Here is an 18489-nt window from a genome sequence, read left to right as displayed (position 1 = left end):
GGGAGACTTAACGATACTCTTGCCCTCATGCGGGGTTCCCTTGGGAAGGGTGAGGCACCTGGGTGAGGGGAGACGGCATGTTGCAACAGGCCGAGGTCATCCGGGGCTGCGGCAGCGCGCGAAGCATCCCTCAAAGCAGAGGACGCCCATCGCATCTTCGGGGACCTGGCCCAGCATCCTTCTCCTTCCAGCCTAAGACCGCTGCCGCGTCTCCTTAGCAACCAAGTCGGGAAGCCGAGCGTAGAGGCGGAGTCACGTGCTCCCCGGACTTCCGGGTTCCAGTCGTGACTTCCGGTTGTCACTCTCCTGACGCGCGGCGACTGCGGCGGGGACGCGGTGGAGGCCTGGGCTCGGTGGGCCGGCCCCTCCTGTCCTCGTCCGCCCGTCCGAGATGCATCCGCGGCGCCCTGACGGCTTCGATGGCCTGGGCTACCGGGGAGGCGTGCGGGACGATCCGGCTTTCGGCGGCCCCTTCCATGCGCGCGCCTTCGGCTCCGGGACCGACCTGGGCCATTGGGTGACGACTCCCCCGGACATCCCGGGCAGCCGCAATCTGCACTGGGGCGAAAAGAGCCCTTCGTACGGTGTGCCGTCCGCGCCCACGACGCTCGAGGGCCCCGCGGAGGAGCCCTTTCCCGGCGGCGGCGACGGCCCGCGGCCCGGTCCCAGCAGCGGTGAGGGGTGCGGGGCCCCGCCGGGCGGGTGGGCCGGCGGACTCCGGAAGCGCGCGCAGGGCCCGCCTAGGTCCTTGCACACGCAACCACACCCTCTGCCCTCCTTTCGTCCTCTGCCCTGAAGCGAGCCGCTTGTGCACGTGATTTGTGCTCCGGGATCACCACACTAGGTGACATCAGCGTAGCCTAGGATGCAGGGGTAGGAGTGTTTAGGAGCCCAGGAACGTTACCCCCGGTGGCCTGAAGCAGGAAAGAAATATATATATGTACTGTTGTCTGATTCACTCTGGCAGGTGGATTTTCTTGATTTGGTTGATTGACTCATATCTTTGTGGTTTGGAAAGACGCCTTTTAGCCCAGGCAGATTTGGGTTTGGAGCCTGGCTCTACCAATCATAAATTTAACCATTTTTTTCTTCTGATCCCTCGTTAAGACTTGTCGAATGACATAATTTTTACAAGTGCTAAATAAAATGAACAGCAGTATAATATTGTAAACATGCATAGCAGGGTAATTATTTTCCTTCGCTTACCCTTTCAACATGGGAGTATGGTTTTAGATCGCGAAGCCATGACTCGCGGCAGTTTTCCCTTATGGTCTTCTGACCTAAAACCTCCACCTAGAGTTTAGAAACACTGGTATAACTTGGCTTTGTGAGCAGTCACTGTTTATGTCAGAGAGCTTCAATTGCAACACTGCATGAACAACATACGTTTAAAATCGGTTTTATTTTGATATGCAAATAGCTGACTCCATTCTCTGGGAATGACAGATTGTATCATTACATATTAAACATGCTATGCATAATCGTGATACTCATTCCCTAGTTTTTACTTGGAGTGCAGAAGTGCTGGACTGAACCGGAAGATTCTGGTTATTAGTAAGCACTTGAGGAGGTGAAGGAGGATGAATGACTTACTCATCCAGTGTCATACCATGAAGCTCTGGGCTGTTGCCTCATTTTCATTGTGTTGTACTGGTCCCAGAATAGTGCCGCAAAACCCTTTTTTGAATGAAGCGCTAAATGAAGTGATTCAAACCATAAGTATCACTGCTGTAAAGTTACTATCTTAAGGCAGGGAAGTTTTTAAATCTTGATACATCTTGATTACATCTTGATAGTTCCAATGAGGGGAAACTTGCTAACACAAACGAGTTTATTTTGAAGCTGTTACCAAGTGATTGAGTAAAACTTTGCAACAAGGAGAGCCTCACATAATTAACAGCATTAAGTCTTCCTAAAACCTTTCATACATGTCATTTTTTTCTTTAGTATTTGAGAATGTAAATAACCACATGAGAGAAAGTACTTCATTATGACCAAAGAAGCTTTCCAGCTTGTACATCTTTCAAGGTGAAGCGGGTAGTTTTACCCAGGAACATGCATGCTTACATGGACTAGTATAAGAGAGTATTCTCATCATAAAGGGTCATTGCTTTATATGAAATGACAGAAGAGAGAATGGTCTGTTATGAATGCTGCTAGTTAATGTCTTCTCCTCTGGCTAGATCACTCTTAGGATTTGGGATTCTTTATTCAGGAGAAAGACTTCAATTTTGACATGTGCATAGGAATTTTCAGCGGTTAGCTTTTCAGCAATGCCATAGACAGGAGCACATATGTACCTAGGGTCCTAGCACGTAGACTGGATTAAACAGCTATTCGAAAACTATTTGCAACTCAAGATCATAGGGAGTAGCTGCACTTAACCTATACTGATAACATTGAGTACTCTCAAATGAACACTTTGGTGGTGTTTTACATACAACTATTGTCCCTCAGTAGTAGTAGATGACTAATTGTACAGCACAGTCAGTTTCTTAGTGTATCAGTCATGGCCGTCCATAGCAAATTTTACAATGATTGTCTTCAGAAGTTAAAATGGGCAATGCTTAGGTTCCATCTGTATACCAATTTGACGTAGTCCTTACAGGCTTTTAGTACTTTTTTAGATAATTGACTTTGATAAAATTAAACTTTGGAAGGTTTTTTTTTTTTTTTCTTTTAAAACAGTCACAACTTAGAAATGTCCCAGCTTATAAGTCCTCGAGGCAGCAGTCCATGGGAGTGAAAGACAGTTGCTCCGCCAAGTCGCCCATTTGGTGGAACTTGCTCCAGCAGAGTCACTCACTGTTTGGATTGCCTCCCTATCCCACGTTAGAATTTGAGGTTTAAATGAACAGCATGTTCTTCTGAATCTTGGTTGTCACAGTAAATAGAAATATTGGTTATAAGTAATCTTATCCTTTTTATTTTAGAACAGTTGAATAGATTTGCTGGATTTGGTATTGGACTTGCAAGGTAATGTTCATTCTAAATATTTTTTAATTTAGAGTTTTTCCTTTAGTTATAATAGTAAATGATTAACATTTCTTCCTTTAGGTTTTATTAACAGATTATATACTTATTTTAGGATTTCATTAGTTAGAATCCATAACTAGCTGGGTGGTGGTGGCACATACCTCTAATCCCAGCATTCAGGAGGCAGTGGCAGATCTCTGAGCCCCAAGCTAGCCTGTTCTACAGAGTGAGTTCCAGGACAGCCAGGGCTACACAGAGAAACCCTGTCTCAAACAACCAAAAACTGCCAGGCGGTGGTGGCGCCTTTAATCCCAGCACTTGGGAGGCAGAGCCAGGCGGATCTCTGTGAGTTCGAGGCCAGCCTGAGCTACTAAGTGAGCTCCAGGAAAAGGCGCAAACCTACACAGGGAAACCCTGTCTCGAAAACCAAACCAAAACAAATAAACAAACAAACAAAAAAACAAAAAACCACAACAACAAAACCAAAACAAGACACCTCCCTCTCCCCTAAAAAGAATCCATAACTTGATTTTTCTCTAGTAAAGGTCAGAACCAGTCAGTCATTCCTGCATGAACAAAGTAATTTTGTAATGAATATGGTTTTAACTTTCATGAGACTATCAGAATAGAATAGAATGTAATCTTCCGTCTCAAAGTGATGTGATGAGCCTTCTCCCTGAACACTGCTGTGATACCCAGGTAGTTTTGCAGCATAGAGACTGGACTTTTTATTTTCAGTTCCTATTGGGTGGTCAACCTCCTTTTTTGGTTTTGTTACTGCTTATAATGGTCATAAAGCTATAGCTATATATAGCTTATAGCTAAGACCATTCATCAATCTTATTTATAGTATTATGAAGATTCCTAAGTATTGGACTTGTGCATTGCTTATCTTTCATACCAGAATGGGCTTCATCAATTTAAATAACCAATCAAATGACCTTATTTGCACATTAAAAACTGAGGGATATTAGTATCAGCATAGATAAAATTTGTATTTTCCATTCTGCTAATCTTTTTTTAGCCTAATTCTTTGTGTTTAAAGTTTAATGCCATTTTATATAATGTTTATATGTACATATGAATGCATGTGTCACTGTTAGAGCTTAAACCCACAACTCTAAGTATTTTGTGGGGAATATAGTCAAAAGAAATATTTGATACATAAAATAGTAATTAACAGGTCATTAAAAATCCTGTAGCTTGGGCTGGAGAGATTGCTCAGAGGTTAAGAGTGCTGACTCTTCTTCCAGAGGACCTGAGTTCAGTTCCCAGCAACCACATGACAGCTCACTCCTGTCTGAAACTTCAGTTTCAGGGGACCCCGACACCCATGGCAAAAACACAAATGCACATAAAAATAAAATAAAATATATTTAAAAAAATCCTGTAACTTAAGTACTAAGTACATCAAAATAAAAATTTCTAGAATGAGGGTCTTGAAAAGCAAATGGCTTTTTGTATAAGAATTTTGTTCATAGGATATTTTCTGAAAGAAAAGTTGAATGATGTGTTATTTTTCATGTCAAGCATACAGTTACCTATTTTAATCTTTGTACTATAGATAATATATATTTACAAGTTTGTGATCTAGATTTTATGTATGTTGAATTTACTGTTGGTATCATTTGCAGATGTGTAGGAATTAAATTTTCTTAATTGTGAAGATATAAGAATAACTTCAGGTATATGTATGTTACGTGTATAAAATTTTGTGTAAAGATATTTTATATATACGCACATATCAATTATTTCTGTATAGTCTCTTTACAGAGAACGTACTGGCCCATCCTTGTATTGTTTTACGCCGCCAATGTCAGGTAAATGTAATTTCTTGGACTTCTGAGACAAACCTAATCCTAATTAGAAGCACATAATTCTGATGAAATGACATGAAATCGTATGCCCACTATTCTATGTGAAATGTTCCAAAATCTATAATATTTCAGCTCTCCAACATTTTAGTCTTAAAACTCTTTGCAAATCTTAAAAGTTATTAGGACTTTGAAGATGTTTTACTTATTCAGGTCATGTCTGTCAGGATTCACCATTTCAGAAATTAAAACTGATGTAGTATCGATCTAACTCATTAAAATAATAATGCATTCATCAGATATTAACAAATAATCTTTACAAAAATTTATGTTTTGTTCCAAATGTCTGTTGAAATAGGAATGAGCTTCTTACATCTGCTCCTCCAGTCCTCTGTCATAGAGTATTGTTTTAAAAGAACAAGAATAATCAGCCTCCTACACATGATGTCCTTGAAAATAGGAGTATTTATATTCTTTTCTGATAATGCCCCTTCTGAAGTTACAGAGAAACTCACTAAGTGGTGATGTTTTATGTGCAGTGTTAAATCTGAAGCAACCTAGTTTTTTTTAAAAAAACTCCATTACATTAAAAAGTTCCTATTAAGCTGGGTGCACCTTTAATCCCAGAACTTGGGAGGAAAAGGCAGGTGGATCTCTGAGTTTGAGTGCAAATTCTAGGTCAGCCAAAGTTATACAGAGAAACTCTGTCTTAAAAAAAAACAAAAACAAAAACAACAAAACAACAAAAATTCCCATTGATTTATAATGCATCCAAGTACATTATAATTTATATCACACATGATTTTCTGTCACCCTGTATTGGTTATTTGAAAGATGCTGATTCACTGAGTTATATGTCCAGATTCTAAAATATTGAATTATAACATACCAAAATTCATCTTCATTAAAAGAACCAGTATCTCACAAGAAATATCTTAATGAGATATATGTTCCCCTAAGTTTTTTTATATTTTATAAAAATGTATTAATTATACAAAATTATGACATTTTCAGACATATTCATGTCCTTTGATTTTAAAGTGTAGTTCCTATGTGTTCCTTGGCCAGAATAACATTTTAAATCTTATTAAGGTGTTTCTGATTTATACTTGGAGAAAAGTTGAAAACAAACACTCTGAGGATATTCTTCTTCTTTTTAAAAAACAACAACAACAAAACAAAAACCACCACAAAAACCACCACCACCACCAACAACAACAACAACAACACTCAAGCTCACTTTGTTAATTTACAAGTACACATTTGGTCTGAGAATATAGTTGAGCCACTGAGCATATAATTGGCCCTACCTTCAAGTATCAGTACTGCAAGAGAAAGATGTATGTCCCAAGTGTGAAAGTAATAATTTGTATGAAAGTAAAAAAAGGAGAGAAAAATGATGCTCTGTGATAAAAAAGAAAAGTCCTAAGGTAGGCTGCAAATCCATCATGTAAGAATTTTCCTAGCCGGGAGGTGGTGGTGCATGCCTTTAATCCCAGCACTCGGAGGCAGGGCCAGGCAGATCTCTGTGAGTTCAAGGCCAGCCTGGGCTACAGAGTGAGTTCCAGGAAAAGGCGCAAAGCGACACAGAGAAACCCTGTCTGGAAAAACCAAAAAAAAAAAAAAAAAAAAAAAAAAAAAAAAAAAAAGAAAAAGATTTTTCCTTCATGACAGCTGTCTTCTTAATGTAACACACAAAATGTTATTTAGAAAGGTGGTATGCACTCATAGATCAGGGTTTCATATAACTATCCTTTGTACTTCTTCACCAAGGATACTAATAGATAAAGTTTGTTTTTCCTTCCTGTGAGTGTCTGTGGTGAAGAATATAATAGACAAATACAATTGATGCTACTGCCTCAATTCATGGTTAAGAATCAGCAGTTTTGTTCACCCTTGTTTTTATACTCACAGCATGTTAACAATGCATGAAAAAGGCAAATGGTGCCTGAGTAAACTAAGAAAATATTTTTCAACTTGTCAGGCCTCTGGTAAGATAATGGAGCCCCCAACAGTTAGTGGCCTGCATCGTAGCAGGTCCTATCATGTAATTTCAATTCTTCGCAAAATAATTTCCCCACATAACATTCAGACAGTATGTTTATACATGTCACTGAAAAACAAGAATGCATAGAGAAAAACTACCTGAATAACATTGGAAGTTGTAGAGGCCCCAGAACAGTAAAATTGATTTGTATATATTTAAATTGTGATGATACTACATCATGATCCAGTATCCATCATTTTGACACATTTGGCTGGTTTATGATTTTCCCATTGATTGTAAGCTATAGTTTAAAAAAATGCTTGGCCAAAAGGAGTATGAGATTTAATCCCAGATCTTAAAAACCTCACTTTTCAAACTGCAAGACACTCTGTAGTCTTCATCACTAGATTTGTTATGTACTAGTCTGCATACTGCATTTATATCACCATATGCATAACATGAATGGTTTATTTGAGGTGCTTATTATTTGACTTTAGAACTTAACTGTTGTTTATGTTTAGATTTTCATGGCCTTATTATTTCATGACAAGACAGAAAAGATATTATATATTTTTACAGGTTAATTACCATGCTCGACATTACCATCTTACTCCATTTACAATCATCAACATTATGTACAGCTTCAACAAAACTCAGGTGAGAATCTGTTCTATTAAAGCTGTATATTTAAACTTGTTAAGCATTGAAGTAAGAATTCTCCTTTGAGCCGGACGGTGGTGGTATGTGTCTCTAATCCTAGTACTTGGGAGGCAGAAGCAGGTGGATCTCTTGAGTTCAAGGCTAGCCTGATCTACAGAATGAGTTCCAGGATATCCAGGACTATCCAGAGAAACCCTGTCTTGGGGGAAAAAAAAAGAATTCTCCTTTGAGTTTTTCAGAATTTTAACTTAATTCAACAAAATTGCAAAGAATTTTGCTAAGTTCTAAGAATTTAACAGCAGGTAAGGTAATGTCTATACATACAATCCAGAGAGTTTCAGTTTAGTCATAGAGACAGAAATTTCAGCAGAAGATTGTGGTACAGTATGAGAATGATAAAGTACTAATTATTCCATAGTTGAGAGATGATGCATCATCAAAACTGATATACTCATGCATTTTCTCAATGCTGTATCAAAATGCCTGACAGAAATATCTAAGGAAGGAGGGGTTATTTTGACTCAAAATTTAAAACAATGTCATCTATCATGACAGTGACGACATGGAAGCCTGAACCACATTCAGTCCATAGTCTGGAAGCAGAGAAACATAAATGCTGTCTGGCACTTAGCTTTTTGCTTTTTTGGCCGTTCTTTAGCTCTTGATGGTAACGAAATGATGCTGCCAATCTTACGGGTGGGTCTTTTCCTCAGTTCAACCTTTCTTTTTTCTTTTCTTTTTTTTGAGCTGAGGATCGAACCCCGGGCCTTGTGCTTGCTAGGCAAGTGCTCTATCACTGAGCTAAATCCCCAACCCCTCTTTTCTTTTTCTTTTTTTCTTTTCTTTGGTTTTTTGAGACAGGGTTTCTCTGTGTAGCTTTTGGAGCCTATCCTGGAACTCACTCTGTAGACCAGGCTGGCCTTGAATTCACAGAAATCCTCCTGCCTCTGTCTCCCGAGTGCTAGAATTAAAGGCGTGCACTGCCACCGCCCGGCTGAGTTAAACATTTCTTATCTGTTTACGTGAAGATTGACTACCACAACTGGGATTGATCATAGGGTATGTCGTGAGAAAGCTGTTGAGAAAGAGACACTGACTTGCATATCTGTATATTGACTTGTCAGGAAGTCTGCTTCTTAATGCTGAGGGTAAAGGTTTCACGTGTTGGTGTTCAAAGGCAAAAGGAAAAGAGAGGTTATCACGTTGGGATGTAGGTATTATGCAGTTAATAGTACCTTGTAGCAGAGGTTGAGGGTAAGAGGAAGAAGACAAAAGAGCCAGAGAAGTGAGCAGCATGATAAAGGGCCTTCTACGGTTTGCACACTTTATCCTAAAAACTACAAGGACCATTGAAGATGCTTTAGAGTGACAAGGGCATTGCGAGGCAATGGATTATTTGCATCAAAATTTAAAATGTGTGTATTTGACTTCTAAGAACTTTTCTACACAAATCTTTATGTAAATGTGTAAAAATGTGTATCAAGGATATCATATTGTGGTATTGCACATAATAATGAGCCAAGAAATTATAATATCTAGCAAGAGGATATCACTAAAACAACAATGATCCATTTATGTGGTAAAACACCAGGTGGCCTTTATAAATATGCTACCTCTGTGTGTACTGATTTGGAATGATCTCTGGGTTGTTTTTTATGGTTCAAGATACATCTGTTAAAAATGAACAAACCAAAAAATTGTACATCTTTGCATGCACACAGATGTTCTGTTATGTGCTGAGCTGTATCTGGAGAATGGAAGATAAAGGCCTCTGCTAAGGGACTAGGGAGAAAAAGAAACACCTTCTCCTGATACTATATTGCTGCTTCTAATTTTACAGTATTGATATTTTATTTTCTTATTCACTAATAACATAGGTAAATAACGATGGTAGTAACACTGCTGCTGTTATTGTAGTAGAAACAGTGAACTCTTGTGGCGTTAGATGTATATAAGTAATATGTAAGGATAGAGAAAAGAACAGATTTATCAGAGGCTGAGATAACTTACACAACTTTGGTTGATTAGATAGGAAGAATGAGAAGCACATGACTTGGAAACCAGTATCATGAAGCAGCTATTAAGAGAAGTAAGAACCACAAGAAGGAAAAGAAATGGTGCTAATGGGTATGACTGAGTGAAGCTGTGGAAATATAAAATTTGAGATACCTGTAGGTCACAGTAGTAGGGAATTGAAGACAGAGATACCTGAGGTTTTTGATAAGTCATTTTGGAGTACTTAAGTGAATGGAGTATTCCTCTTGGTCTAAACCATGAAACATTAACAATTGAGGCTACCATAATGGCACTGGCCTATGATCCTGGGGCTTTGGAGGTTGAGGAAGGAGGATCAAGAGTTCAAGGCAAGCCTCAGGTACTACATGAGAATTTGAGCTGGGTGGTGGTGGCGGATGCCTTTAATCCCAGCACTCGGGAGGCAGAGCTAGGTGGATCTCTGTGAGTTTGAGTCCAGCCTGGTCTCCAGAGTGAGATCCAGATGTAGATCAGGAAGCAAAACTACATGGAGAAACCCTGTCTCGAAAAATCAAAAAAAAAAAAAAAAAAAAAAAAAAAGAATTTGAGGCTATCCTGTGTTATGTGAGAGTGTGCCTCAATGGAACAAGAACAAAGTGGTAGAAATCTACCACTGTTAGATTTAGTTACAGTTTTGTAAGATTTGTATTAGATAGAGTTAATACCTTATTAGGAAATGTCAGCAAACTTTTTTTTTTTTTTTTTGGTTTTTTGAGACAGGGTTTCTCTGTGTAGCTTTGGAGCCTGTCCTGGACTAGCTCTGTAGCCCAGGCTGGCCTCGAACTCACAGAGATCCACCTGCCTCTGCCTCCCGAGTGCTGGGATTACAGGCGTGTGCCACCATTGCTTGGCTAGCAAACTTTTAATGACAAGTTTTATTAAGAAGTTTAATGTTTTATATTTAGGCATTAACAGAACTATTTTTATTGTTTTTGTTTTGATTTTAGGGACCAAGAGCCCTATGGAAAGGAATGGGAAGTACATTTATTGTTCAGGGAGTCACACTTGGAGCAGAAGGCATAATTAGTGAATTCACACCTTTACCGAGGTACATGTGTGGCCTTTTCCCCATATTAGTGTTATATTAAATTTGTATCAAGTATCTTGATAAAAAATATCTTGCATCTGAAGACTTGTCTGAAATGGCACCGAGGGGGACAGTAGAGCTCCTCCATTAGTTACACCTTGCTGCCTGGGTGTGTGACAGGGACTTCCATGTCCCAGTGTCTGTTGAAGTGTACCTTTCATTCCTACTGCTGGGTGCCAGCAGCTGCCAGCTAAGTAACATGCAGGAGCATGTGAAGAACCTCTTTAAGCAGCTCATTTGATTATCGTGCATTGTGTGATTTGTGCTGTCATTAAATCAGATACCAGTGATACCTACGTGGAATTACTGGCACATATTTAAAAACAACTGAGAATTGAGATAGAGTCTGAATTATGAGTAAGAATTGACCTGGTAGGAAAGGAGCTCCTTTCAAGAAAAGATGACAGCTTACCCACTCTCACAGAATTAGACAGTCAGTGACAAAAAGAAGCAGCTGTGCTTGGGAATGACAAGAAGCCAAGACGCTAAAATGTGGGCATGTCTTTTTAAACATGTCTTTTTATTTATTCTTTGATAATTTTGTATATGCATACAAGTATCTAGGTCATAGCCAACTCAAATCCTCTCCCTCCCTCCATGATTGTGTCTTTTTGTAATGGCGTATTCTCTGCTGGCCTGCAATCAAACGTTTTATCTGTTTCCTGATGGGTTTTGATCAAGGGTGTTCCTAAGAGGTAGTGTGAAAGTATTGCTTCAGTCTGGCTTGTAGAAAGCTAATAGATTAACCACACTGGGGCCATTCTGAGTTCTGGAGCGGAACACAAAGTGCTGAGTTAGGAAGACATGCTAGGTGTGATCGATGGCAGCTGCTCTTAGGTTGAAGTGGGAGTATTAGGAAGTGAGTTGCCAGCGGTAGCTGAGATTTTGTTTTTAAATAGAAATGCTAACCAAAGTGGAGAATTCAGTAAGAATAAGTTAGAAAGGAAATAAGGAATTTAACTTTCTTCTTCTTTCCTTTTTTTTTTTTTTAAAGATTTATTTATTTATTACATATATAGTATTCTACTTGCATGTATGCTTTCAGGCCAGAAGAGGGCACCAGATCTCATTATAGATAGATGGTTGTGAGCCACCATGTGGTTGCTGGGAATTGAACTCAGGACCTCTGGAAGAGCAGCCAGTGCTCTTAACCTCTGGGCCATCTCTCCAGCCCCAGGAATTTAGCCTTCAATAAATGGAATTTGAAATTTTTGTCAGACCTGTAGGAGTTGTTTTAGTTACTTTTATATTACTGTGAAGAGACAACATGACCAAGGCAATTTAGAAAGCATTTAGTTTGGGACTCATAGCTCCAGAGGGTAGTAGAGTCTATGACCATCATGACAAGAACATTGCTGGAGTCAGGCAGACACAGTGCCTGTAGCTGAGAGAGGGGGGAGGGGGAAGGGAAGGGGGAAGGAGAGAGAGAGGATGAGCACAATAGAGAGAGTGAGAGGTAGATCAAGCTAACTAGAAATGGTTAGAGCTTTTGAAACCTCAAAACCCACACCCAGTGACACACCTTCCAAAAGTCCACTCTTCTTGAACCTCAAATATTTCAGCCTGTGGGGTTCATTCTCATTCAAATGACCCCAGTGGGACATGACTAAAAGGTGGTTGGAACTGTGGATCAGGACTACAGAAATTATTTAAGCATAAACATAGCTTTGAGTATTGTGGCATAAAACATTATTCAGAATATGAGACTCAGTGAAATTCGGCTAGTGGAGAATTGTAGACCACAGGTTATGAAACCTGACAAGGAAAGAGTCCTGGACAACTTGTACGTCTACGTATCGATGCCATATGTGGGATTGTGGGGTGGTGAGAGCGGGAATTTCAGGGTATAGTTGTGATACCCTGGAAACAAAATTAGTGGTAAGCTTCATGACAGAGTTCCTAGAAGCCAAAGGTTGTAAACTTTAATTACAGATACACTGGGAGAGAGAAGGTAGATGCATTTAGGGAACTAGGCAGAGTTTCTTCTCGGTGGATGGAATTCAACCATTACTTTTGCAGGAAAGATAGCCCTGGACTTGTAGAAAACTCCGAGGATCGAATTCAACCATTACTTTTGCAGGAAAGATAGCCCTGAACTTGTAGAAAACTCTGAGAGTCCGATACTAGAAGTGCCTTACAGTTATGGCAGTTGGCAACAAGGCACACCTATAACAAAGAAATGATAGTCAGCAGTGAGAGGTTGTAATTTGTTGGCTACTCTTTGGATGGTCAACTTTCTGTTTTCAGTACTATATTCTTGTGCATGAACTCATGGATAGTGCTAAAGCCTATGAATAGTTCGTGTTTATTTATCTAAAGTTAGCCCTTAGGACACATTATTTTGCCCTGTTGAGAAAGGGAGTCAGCTGAAGGTCTAACCATTAGTATTGCACATGACCTCAGTGCTGGGATACCTTTGTAAGGGAAGGAAACGAAGGTAGGAAGCTAAGAGTAAACTGTTTCCAATGCATTTGCTTTCAAGGAACTGTGTATTCTCAGAACTCCTTCAATACAGCTTTGCTAAAGGTTTCATGACTCATACTTTAAAAACTGAGTTTCAATGCTTGGCCAACTTTATATGTTACTGCTCTTTATGTCACAGGGTGCGTTTGAAAGTACAGATGTGCCAGACCTTTTGTTTTTGAGGCTTCCCCCAAAACACAGAGATCTATAAAAAATTAACAAAGTGCAGGACATTCAGTTTAGTAGTGTGGTAAAAATTCAGTACCTGCAATGATATTTGTGGTTTGGTTTCTGAAACTTAAGTTTCAGAGCTGTTGGCAAAGAACTGAAAGTGTAGAAAGTTGACTACAGGAGAGAGAGAAGGGGGAATTGGAATAGACAAGCCTGTTCCCTAGGCCCGTGGCCACGTGATCAGTTATCAAAGCAATGGCCCCACTTCTCAGAGAGAAATGGCTATCTATCTGAAGCACACCTGATCCTAAGCATTTCTGATAAAGAACACTCCCCTGTGCTTTATCAGTAAGCAGAGGTATGCATGCTGGTGCTCAGCTAGCTTCCTCTTTGTTGTTCAGTCCAGGATCCTAGCCCATGGGTCCACCCAGGCTTGAAACTTCTCACAGACACGCCTGCAGGTGTCTCCTGGGTCTTCTCCTCTGTCACACAGTGGTAGTCATCCTGCAGTCCCCTCTGCCTGCAGATACACAATTGTGTTGTTTCTTCATTTAAACACCACAGGTGTCAGAAGTATGTCAGCAAGGAAAATCCTTTCTACAGATTAAAACAAAACCAGGAATTTATTACTGTTTAAAAAACTAATTAAAAAATACTTAAAATAACACAGTTTTGTTTTATTTACATTTATTTTTACATTTTAGGGAGGTTTCACACAAATGGAATCCTAAACTAATAGGCGAACACCTTCTCCTGAAATGGTAAGTTTTACATAGTTACCAGAAAGTTCTATTAGTTTTCTTAGTGTTGGAACTGAAAAACAAATCTTATGCATAGTATAGTGAAAGAAGCTAGAGTCATAGGAATAGACAGTCATAGAACAAGTAACAAGGCTTAGGGCTGAGGTCCTGAGACACACACACCGTTTAAAAGGACTCTTAGGCAATGTGAAAGGCAAAAGTCGCGGTTCAACTTTTCCTTTTGTTTATGTTACTTTTTCTTTCGTCATTTTTGGGGGTGGGATGGGGTGGGCATGTGTGCGTGTTTGAGTGTTTGGGTCACTTGTGTGAGCACAGAGGCCAGTCTCCTCAGGAGCCATCAACCTTGTTTTTGTTTTCGTTGGAGATGGTTCTTTCTTTTTGGAGATTATAATATATCATTCCCCCCTTCTTTTTCAACAGCTTTCCCCATGTAACCCTCACCTTGCTCTCATTCAAATTCATGGCCTTTTCCCTTTAATTGTTGTTGTTTGGTGTATGTGTGTATTTCTAAATACACAAATAAAGCCTTCTCAATCTACATAATGTTACTTATATGTATATGTTTGTAGGGATGATCATTTGGTATTGGATAATCATAGTGCAGTCTGGGGTTACTTATTAAGCTGGGCAGCAAGCAAGCCTCAGGGATATACCTGTTTCTGCCTACCTAGTTCTGATGTTGCAAGTGCATGCCACTATGCCTAACTTTATACATGGATGCTTGGGATCAAACTCGGGTCGGCATGCTTGCATGGCAAGCACTGTACCAGCTGAGATCTCCCCATCCCTTGACCCAGCTTAAAGATAGCTAGATAGCTAGACAAATACAATTACTACTATGTGTTGAACATCCCTAAGCCAAACAGCAGAAATCCAAAATACATCAGAGTCTGAAGAATTTGAACACCAACACGACATGTCAAATGTTTTGAATATCTCTAACCTGATCCTATGTAATTAGGGGTGGAGTGTCGGGATACAGCCACATAGAAAATACTATGTAAAAGCCCTGTCAGCTTTGTGGGTAAAATGAGTATAACACATAAATTAATTTTTTTTTTTTTTAAAATGTGGAGCTGAGGATTGAACCCAGGGCCTTGCGCTTGCCACTGAGCTAAATCCCCAATCCCCATAAATTAATTTTGTATCTCGACTTGGGTCCCATCCCCAAGATATCTAGTTAGTTATATGCAAATATTCCCAAATCTGAAATACATCTGATCTAAGCATTTCTGGTAGAAGGGATGCTAAACATTTGTCTTGTTCTTAGTCAGAGATAGGGATGTATGTATTTGGTGAAGAGAAAGCTCAAAACGAGTCACATTACAGTCTAGTCTAAAGGCACCTAGTGATTTACATCAGTAACTAGTTTTATAGAGTGGAAGTTATTGTTTTTAAGATTGTGAATTGGAAATTCCTCTAGCTTGCTGGCTCCTCCTGTGGGACAGTCTAGCACATAGTTACTGATGTTCCATTCTCCGTGGAGGCCCCTAAGGGTGTTGGTGAGGTTAGCCCTACCCTTGGAATGATTTTTTTTTTTTTTTGAAGCTGAGGATCGAACCCAGGGCTAGGCAAGCACTCTACCACTGAGCTAAATCCCCAACCCCTGCTTGGAATGATTTTAAGTAACTATACTTTGCAGGCTTGCAGTTGTAATGTTACTGTAGGGATGAGGAAACGACTTTGGAAAGCTGTACAATATTAGTTTTCATAATAAAGGACTTTGCTCTCAGTTGAAGCTGGCCTAGTTCTGCTGATGAGAAATGGAGAAGTAGAACGTAAGAATAAGATAGTAGCACAAATCATTCTTGTACAGATATTACTGAACACCAGACTGTGGAACAGCTGTTCATCCAAAAGGTTCAGAAGAAGGTTTCAGGCAGCATTAGTCATGTGCAAGTAGATGTCCAAGCAGATAATCCTAGACGAGCCTGTATTCTGCTGAAGGTATCATCTAGATTTTCATATTTTTGGGCAAATTGTCTTTATATTGTTATTACTTTTAAATTTCCTCTTTGTTCAATAAAGTACTCTGTGTTTTAACATTCTGAGTTAATATCACTAGTTTAAAAGTACGGTTGAAACATTTAAAAAGATCATTTTGGGTTTGAATGTAAATTAGGTGAATACATTAAAACAGATCTTAAAATTTTATTATAATCATCTGATTTTGTTGTACTGATAAAGTTTGGTTTTATTTCTGCAGCCTAACATATATGGTGGCCATGCCTTTTTATTCAGCAAGTCTGATTGAAACAGTACAGGTGAGTTGTTCTTTTCTTGTAACTTTTTTGTTAAGTACTTTTAGAATATTCAGTGTACTGCATATGTCTGATTTTAAATTTTTACTTCACAGATACATGTATTTATTATACATTACCACTGGTGTAATATTTCCATTGCAAATTTGGGTCACACAGTTTTAATTATTTTTCTCTGTTCCATACAAACTATACTCTTCGTTCAGGTATCCTAGAATCCAAACTATGACTTGTTTTGAATACATAGCTCTCTTTGATAAGGAATCATCATTTGACAGTCAGTAGGTGGTACCCATAGGTAATTTACTAGCAGCTTTTATTTATTTACTTTTTTACTATTTTATTTTATTTTTTTCTTTTCTTTTCTTTTGGTTTTTCCAGACAGGGTGTCTCTATAGCTTTGGAGTCTGTCCTGGACTCGCTCTGTAGACCAGGCTGGCCTCGAACTCACAGAGATCCACCTGCCTCTGCCTCCCGAGTGCTGGGATTACAGGCGTGCGCCACCACCGCCCGGCCTTATTTTTTTTATTATCTTCTTGATCCAGTACAAATTCTTATCCTAATAGTGAAATGTTTCACCGAAGCTTGCCCAGTGATTGAGTAAAACCAAAACTTATTATAAGCCACAGTCATCCTAGGGTTCCCCCTGCTATGTAGCCTCCCTGGTTCTATGGGTTACAGTCTGATTGTTCTTAGCATTATTATTATTATTATTATTATTATTATTATTATTATTATTATTATTTCCTGAGCTGAGGACTGAACCCAGGGCCTTGCACTTGCTAGGCAAGCGCTCTACCACTGAGTTAAATCCCCAACCCCTGGAGCATTATTTTTAAACATCCCTCTGATGGAACATTGTTGACCAATAAATACAAAGCTTAAGCAGTTTCCTGTTAGCATTTAAATTCTGCTTGCTTGTTTTACTATTTCTAACCACACGGTGGCACTTCAAGCCCATTGAATTGACTTTGGAGCTGCACCATCTTTTACAGGTAAAGCTGTAGCTGAAGGTGCTTATACAGCTTGTGTTCTGTTGCCAGCCCCCAACTTCAAGGATCCTTTTTCTGTCTGGGTCAGTGCCTGCTCTATAGATTGCTTGCTGGGCCAGCCTTGCCTTTCTGGGTTTTTTTTTTTTTTTTTTTTTGTTTGTTTTTTGTTGTTTTGTTTTTTGTTTTTTGTTTTCTCTTAATTTGCTGTCCCCACTACATCATTAATTTCTGATTTTGCTGTTGCTGTTAGAACTAACTTTGGTTAACTGAAATTAACATCTTATGACCCAAACCTGCTTGCCTGTCTTCTTGCATTTGGGTGGTACTGTGTATTCTACAGGGTTAGAAGTCTGTGTGGTAGTCTCATTTTAAAGATAAGAAAAACTATCAGAAAGATAATAATTTAGGGCAAAATAACTAAGCAACATGCTATATCAGGAAAAAGGTTTTAGCATGAGACCGACTTGCCACAGCCACATTTGTCTACTTAAATTAGAACTGTGACTTTAGACATGATTTTTTTTTTTTTTTTTTTTTTTTTGATTTTTGTTTTTTCGAGACAGGGTTTCTCTGTAGCTTTGGAGCCTGTCCTGGACTAGTTCTGTAGACTAGGCTGACCTCGAACTCACAGAGATCCACCTGCCTCTGCCTCCCGAGTGCTGGGATTACAGGCGTGTGCCACAAGCGCCCAGCTCTTAGACAGTATTTTAAAAATCATTTTAAATTGTAATTTTATTTCCATAAAATAGGACTAGTATTTTAATAACTCAGTTTGTGTGTTTATGTAAGTATCCAGATTGCAGCAATAGGTTTTCCTGTGTCCTTTTTTCTTGTCTCTGTTTTAACTGTACTTGCCTGTGTCCTCTGTGTCTCACTTGTTAGTGCGCCGCTTCCCTTTCCACTCCCTTGTCTGCAGTGACAGCCTTTCTTTCTTTTCTCAGGTTTCTGCCTAGTTTCTGTCGGTAGCCTCATTTCTTCTGTCACTTCTTGTCCTACACCTGTCTCAGGCCTGGGCCCTCTCTGTTTTTCATCTGTGCTCTGCTCTTTACTGCTGTGGATCTTGTCTGTTCTCGCCTTCCTCTCAGACCCAGCTTCTTCAGGCAGCCTCCTCACCTGACAGGGAGCTCCCCGCTTTCTATCAGTCCTAACTTGCTGTTGTCATCATGATTCAGACTCTAGTTTTAGGGCTTTGCATTTTGGCTTTGATTCTGCGTAACTAATAGGCTGTCATGCATTTGGAGCATCAATAAGCATCTAAGACTGTCCCTTCTCCTAAGCAGAAG

General features: G+C 39.5%; 1 protein-coding gene across 3 annotated transcripts in view; it reads left to right on the top strand.

Annotated features, from left to right (window-relative positions):
• Positions 1-280: 280 nt before the first annotated feature.
• The window catches only part of Slc25a46 (solute carrier family 25 member 46), a 33930-nt gene continuing 15721 nt past the window's right edge, over positions 281-18489 (top strand). The window contains exons 1-7 of one of the 3 annotated variants that reach the window (XM_036205011.1): positions 281-674; positions 2934-2976; positions 4739-4796; positions 7357-7434; positions 10419-10519; positions 13897-13953; positions 16160-16217. In XM_036205011.1, coding sequence (XP_036060904.1) covers positions 392-674; positions 2934-2976; positions 4739-4796; positions 7357-7434; positions 10419-10519; positions 13897-13953; positions 16160-16217 — 678 coding nt within the window. In that variant the 5' untranslated portion in view covers positions 281-391. Of the gene's footprint in view, positions 675-2012; positions 2029-2933; positions 2977-4738; positions 4797-7356; positions 7435-10418; positions 10520-13896; positions 13954-16159; positions 16218-18489 lie in introns of those variants that run through there. The other 2 variants (XM_036205012.1, XM_036205013.1) reach the window with 2 other exon arrangements.

This window comes from Onychomys torridus, chromosome 13, assembly GCF_903995425.1.
Source record: "Onychomys torridus chromosome 13, mOncTor1.1, whole genome shotgun sequence".
Taxonomy (NCBI): Eukaryota; Metazoa; Chordata; class Mammalia; order Rodentia; family Cricetidae; genus Onychomys; species Onychomys torridus.
Note: the sequence above shows the minus strand (reverse complement) of the source record. Positions and strands in the feature narration are given on the sequence as shown.